At 40.7% G+C, this 6,382-nt stretch overlaps 1 protein-coding gene across 1 annotated transcript; it reads right to left on the bottom strand.

Moving 5' to 3' along the window:
• Window positions 1-1,099: 1,099 nt before the first annotated feature.
• Window positions 1,100-3,636, bottom strand: LOC147634257 (pentatricopeptide repeat-containing protein At1g06140, mitochondrial-like). The gene is made up of 2 exons (XM_086805652.1): window positions 1,741-3,636; window positions 1,100-1,270 (listed from the first exon to the last, which is right to left on the bottom strand). The coding sequence occupies exons 1-2, from the start codon at window positions 3,634-3,636 to the stop codon at window positions 1,100-1,102; spliced, it is 2,067 nt and encodes a 688-aa protein (XP_086661778.1).
• Between the last annotated feature and the right edge of the window lie 2,746 nt (window positions 3,637-6,382).

Here is a 6,382-nt window from a genome sequence, read left to right as displayed (position 1 = left end):
TCACCTAGATAGAGGCAAACAAAGATTGTCCTTCACGATGGTTCTCTTTCATAAAAGACATGGGAAAAAGAACAAGCTCATACAAGAAATCCTACAAGCAAACCTATTCAAGCAAGCATCCATCTAACATACAAGCAAGCAAGTGTAGAGAAAAGAAGAGCTTACAAGTATTCGTTTATTGCTTAGTGTCAAAAATGACTTATATACAAGTGACTAGTTTTCACACTAGGCCGACCAAACTTAAATATGATTCACCCTCTACATATTCCAATGCCATCCTACGAAAGATAAGTGCCCATTCGAGCAAGTAAGATGGCAATGTGACACCATGTTAACTTACGGAGTGGTTAACAAGAGCCAACACCAATTTTAAGTTTCACGTGAAAGGCACCCCTTAAATAGATTGAAACTAACTACTAACCTGTTCAGTTTTGACTTGTGATCTAAAACTAGGTGCATTAGGAAGAGAGTGATCTGTTAATAATGTGATGCACATCAAACTTTCCTTTACAACAGTTTCTTGCACTACAAGTATGCTCTCCTCGTGATTTCTATTCTCCATAGAGACCAACCTCACATTTCTAAGCTTTTGATAAGGTAGAACTCCATCTTAAACAAACGTGCCAATTTCCTCTCCTTGCATACTGAAAGGAGATGGGAGTATTCTGCATGTTCACAGATCTTTTGAGTGCATGAAAAAAGTCCAGCTTCGATCAACCAATATAGGGTTTCTAATTCCAAGGACCCCAGCCTTGTAATTTACTGCTAAATGCTCAAAAGAAGGCCAAAATGCATGGGCATGGCAATGACTAAGAGAGGAGCAGTAGACATTGTAATATTGGTAAAATAATGATAAGAACCTGCCCTGCTGCTATCATGTCAACAGATCCATGACGATGATAACTGAAATGACTTGTACCATTTTCCAATTTCCACACATTCTCTTCATTGAGGGAGTAAATATAGCCAAACCCGAAATCTGGGGGGCCTTGTATTCGATGCTTCGAGTATCTAATCATGATTCCATTTCTTCTCACCAAATTGGCACGTAAGGATCCTCCCTTCTCTTTCATGCTTATGCCCATTTTAAAAGCTCATTTCATCCTGATACAGATAACTTCTCTGTCCTTGATGCCTTCTGAACTTCACATGCTGCATGGACTCTTCCAACGAGTCCATGTGGTAGCCTTCTAGAGTGGGGGCACTGCTTCAGTTGGCCTATACGATAATGAAATGGTTCCCTCACCTTCTCAACTAGCAGTCCACAAGGCTGCAAAACATCAGATGTACTTTCCAAATCCATTTGCAATATAGTCAATGATAGTCCTCACAAGAGCATCTTCTATCTCTAAACACATGAGTATGACTTGCATCTCGACAAACAATGGTCCGTTGCTCTAGCTTTGAAATAAGGCCTATGACCACATGAGAGTCTTCAGAAAGAAAAAGGGTTTTCACATGTATGGGTGTTCCTTCAGGTGTATCGAGAAGGCCACATGCAATTGCCAATGTCTCAGTGTTCCGACATAACATGTCTTCGACAGGATCTTCCCATGATAGATGCTCTAATTCTGGGAAATACCTTTCTTTCATATTCATATGAACACGGTTAAGCTTTGCATATAAATCTTGCCTTTGTGGGTGTCTAGAAAACCCCATCACAAACGTATGCATGATTTCACCAATTTCAATCCAACTTCTTCCGGGCTCCTTTGACGCTAGTGCATGCACTCTTATTACCTCAATTTTCTTCACATCTTCCCACATGCCAGCGTCCATATAAATATGGGACATCAAGATGTAAGATGCTGCATGTCTTGCATTCAATCTCACCAAATGCTCAAAAGCTTGCCTACCAATCTCTACATTACCCCACCTACAACAAGCACTCAACACTGAAATCCACATTACGATATCGGGTTGAAAAGGCAACCTCTTCAGGATCACCATAGCCTCTTTAAAAAGTCCTGCCCGCCCAAAGAGATCCACCAAGCAAGTGTAGTGCTTGATATTTGGGGCAATGCCATAATTTTCTGTCATAATCTTGAAGTATTTCTGACCTTCAGCTAGAAGACCTGCATGGTTGCAGACACTGAGGATATTAACAAATGTGACCTCGTCTGGTTGCATGCCTTCCTCCTCCATTCTGTCAAACAAACCAAAAACTGTTTCATTCTTACCTTCCTGGGCATATCCTGTAATTAATGCATTCCATGATTCAGAAACCCTTTTGGGCATTGCATCGAATGTTCGTTGGGCTTCAACCATGCTTCCACATTTGCCATACACATCAATAAGGGCATTTGTAAGAAGTAACTCCGGTCCAATAGTTTTGTAAAGTTGTGCATGAATGTTTCTACTGATTTCTAGAGCTGCCGTGCTGCTGCATGCTTTTGATATGCTCAAAAATGTCACATTATCAGGTAAAACACCTTGCTCTAGCATTGACAAATAAAGTATGAATGATTTCTTACCTTCTTGCTCAGCATAGCTTAAAATCACAGCATTCCATGATACAAGCTCTGGGGACACCCCTTCCACTTGCATCTGTTGAAAGCAATTGAAAGCTTCCCCACCAAGGCCATACTCAGCATACCCTGCTATTAGGGACGTCCAGGAGACTACGTCTCTAACGGAAAGATTCTCACACACTTCTGATGCTTCTGCAAGCCAGCCACATTTGGCATACATATCCACCAAGATGTTGCCAATGAAGTAATTCTCTTCAAGCCCCTCTTTGGCTATTTCCGCATGAGTTTCTCGGCCTTGGTCAATGGCTCGCATGCGACCACAAGCTCTCAAGATGCAGACAAAGGTAACTTCAGAAGGGGAGATCCCCTCCAGCTTCATCTGTTCGAAACATTTCAATGCTACCTCGGTATATCCATGTTCAACATACCCTCCAATAAGGGCATTCCACGAGATGATATTTTGAAAAGGGAGCTTATCAAACACTTGCTGTGCTTCTATGAGCGAGCCAGATTTGGCATACATATCCAGCAAACTATTGCCTACAAAATGGTCATGTTCAAGTCCATGTGTCGTGATATGACCATGCAGATCCCGGCCTCGCTCTATGAGCTTTAGCCTGGCACAAGCCTTGAGTAGGGCCACGAATGTATGCGTGCCAGGATGCACACAGTCTTCTTGCATGTGTTGGGATATGATGAGGGCATGATGAATTTTGCCGCGATCGATGTACCCTTGAATTAGAGAGGTCCAAGAATGCTCGTTCCGATGGCCAAGCTTGTTGAAGGCCATATGGGCATGGAGCATGCTATCACAGTCCACATAGATTGGGACAAGGTAGTTTCCGAGGGTAGCATGGGCTTCGAGCCCATGCTCACACATGTGGAGATGCACACACTTGGCATGTGCCAAATGTTTGGCTTTCCGGCAAATTTGCAAGACCCTGATGCAATCGTGCAATGAAGGAACTTTACCTGGGTGCTGCAGAGAAGCGAGTGCATTCTTGAAGGTCGACAAATGCGAGCCGTTGGTCTGCTGCACGGGATGATGGGAGCTGAGTGCCTCTGATTGGTTTGGGTTTGTGAAGCTCAGTTGGCTCTCTGGTAGCAGCTTGAAATCTGAGACGTAATCGACAAAGCATGCTTGATTTACATGCTTCGCCTCCATTCATTCCTGAAATCCTTGCCCTCCTTGACACGACATGCCATCTCTTAATTAAAACAAAGCCCCCGTCCCCGCCCCCGCCCCCCGCCCCCCATCCATGAAGGTTCCAAAAGACTTTTAGATGTAAAAATCTTTACATTTTCAAAAATTTGGTCTACATTTTCTACTCATTGACGTAAATGATCTTTTTGCACAACTTTATCATCGGGTCTCAGGGCCTCACGACTAAGTGCCACGGGGTCTTAAAGACCCTTGTTAGGTGATATCAATGGATGACATTGATCAAAAACCGCAACGCCTTTTTGGGGCCATCGTATAAAGTAAACTTGGGCCAGTAAACTAGGTTACTAAGCAATCATAGTTTACTTCCTAGTTTACTAAACAGACAATTTACTTCTTAGTTTACTAAGCGGGCATAGTTTACTTCCTAGTTTACATCATGGAATGAGGGTGAATTTGGGTTTGGTGCATTACATAACCTCGCTATAAGTGGTTTGCTTGTATTTATAAGGCTTTCCTACTTTATTTGTAAGCTTTTAGCCATTATTAGCCCCTACTTATCATTATTAGCCGTGGCTATTATTTCCAATCCCATGGCCAATCTAGACCTCCTCTTGCTCTAGCACCCTTAGCCTATGTGTGAACCCTCCAAGTTTCCACACCCTTGGCTAAGCCTTAACCCGTTAACAATGACCCTAATCCTAGGTTAGTCCATGTGTTCCCCGCCCTAGCCCTATCCAGTTGGGATGTAACACCTCCCTTTTCTTGCCCTCGTATCCAAACATGCTCTGATGGGGGGAGACCCGCCCGCCCGCACACATGCTTGCAAAGTTTGGTCACCATCGGAGCATGATTTAAATCATTCTAATCTAATCAATTTCTACTTTATTAAGAGTAAACAATATGAAAAGTTTAATTCCATCAATTTGATTACACATCTAGGATAAAGAAAGGCTGAATTCAATAATGAAGAGAAGGGGGAAAGCCTTTCTAGCAAGGCATAACATCCATTTTCATTTTAAAGAAAGCAAAAATCAAAAAACCATAAAATAGAATAAGAAAAAGTAGAATTTCTAACTTACTAGGAGTTTTGTGAGCTTTCCTTTGGCTTGATGGTTTGAGAGATCTACTCTTATTTGCAACAACAAGAGTGGCCACCAATTCTTTTGAAGAGGAAATGGTCAAAAAACAAATGAATTATCAATGAATTCACTGTTTTTGGCTCTCTGGGGAGGAGTAGAGTAACAGTGCATAAAACACTATTAACCATTTACAAAGGGAGAGGCTTCATTTATAGGAAAAAGTGAGCCTCTAACCAAGCAAACTGATTCTAAAATTTTTCCATATCAGTTTGGTCAATTTTTGACCATTTTTAGGTCAGTTTAGCTTACTTTTTGGATCTAGTTCAAGCAGGAGAGAGGAGAGATGAAAATATCTCATTATTTGTGAGTTTAAAACTCAACCACACATGTGAAATAGGCGCATGAGGGGAATTCCCCACAACACTGAGGTGTCAAAAATGCATCATTTCTTCTAAATATCTCTTTTTTTTAACTAATAACCTAGTCCTTAGTCAACTTTTGATCTTATGTGAGCATTTACTCATTTTTGGGGGATTTTCTTTTATTCTTTCATTTATCTCCTCCCTACATTTGGATTAATCTAATTGGTCCATAGGAACCTTAATTCAAAAATTTCAAAAAATCTGGACCCTTAGGCTAAGGTCCTTTTTACCTGATTTCAATTTATTCCAATTGCACATTGGAAATTTCTTTTTGAATATCTATTTTAGGGGAAACCATTTTAGACACTAGGAGGATTTTTATATCCAAAAATATCTCAATTTTGAATTACCTCCCTCTAGACATTTTCTCTCTCTAGGCCAAAACAGGGTAAAACGAGATCTTTTTTCTATTTCAGAGAGGGGAATAATTATAAGATCAGAAGGAGAGGTTCTTACACCTGCACACCTCAAAAGCCGGAGGGAGGAATCTTACATCCTACCCCACTTAAAAAACGCGAGATGTCCTCATCTCACAAAATTAGAGGAGAACTCTTTTCCTTAAGATCCAACTGATTCTGGGGGTTCCTTATAGTCTGGTGAACCCAACAGAATCCTAGGATAAAGATCCCTTATATAAAACTCATCATCAGATAATAATTCACTCAGATCGTAACATTCAATCCTTATCGCAATAATGGTCCATTAGACCGAAATTTCTATCTAAAAAGAACAGTCCTTCATGGAAATTTTCAATTATACAGATTTTTAATTTGACATCCGTTAACTTGATCCACTGGGTCAAGTGTTAACAGCAGCAATCTGCCAGCACAATCTACTAATCTCATAGTGATTTGCTGACGTCATTAACATCATTCCAGCTACGAACATCATCACAGGGACTCGTCCCATTCATCCTCATTGTGGTTTTGCTTAGTTTATTACATTTCAACCAAAATTTAGGAATCTTCATTTTTCAATCAGAATCCAATTCAACTCATCAATTCTCGACCCGAATTTAAAATCATATCAACCACATTCGAATTCATCGTCTCGATAGTATTAATGCTTATAATTTCAAGTCTTAGATTTACTCGTATATACTGCCAGTAAAGAGCTGCAGTTATACCCTCGATATATACAGGTAGTCACGATCCTTGGAACTATAAGGTAAATACCATCATGTCTAGGCCTCAAGCAAGTCAGGGATTCCATACAATTGCGGTGCTTCCATCTGAAGACCCAATT

The sequence above is a fragment of the Cibotium barometz genome, chromosome 11 (assembly GCF_041138505.1).
Source record: "Cibotium barometz isolate CiBa-2024 chromosome 11, ASM4113850v1, whole genome shotgun sequence".
NCBI classification, from domain to species: domain Eukaryota; kingdom Viridiplantae; phylum Streptophyta; class Polypodiopsida; order Cyatheales; family Cibotiaceae; genus Cibotium; species Cibotium barometz.
Note: the sequence above shows the minus strand (reverse complement) of the source record. Positions and strands in the feature narration are given on the sequence as shown.

Excerpts from the sequence above, each read along its gene's own strand:
- LOC147634257 (XM_086805652.1), bottom strand. The coding sequence starts at position 3,636 with ATGGAGGCGAAGCATGTAAATCAAGCATGCTTTGTCGATTACGTCTCA. Across the intron at positions 1,271-1,740 it reads AAGATGTGAAGAAAATTGAG|CCTTGTGGACTGCTAGTTGA; the intron begins GTAATAAGAGTG and ends GATGTTTTGCAG.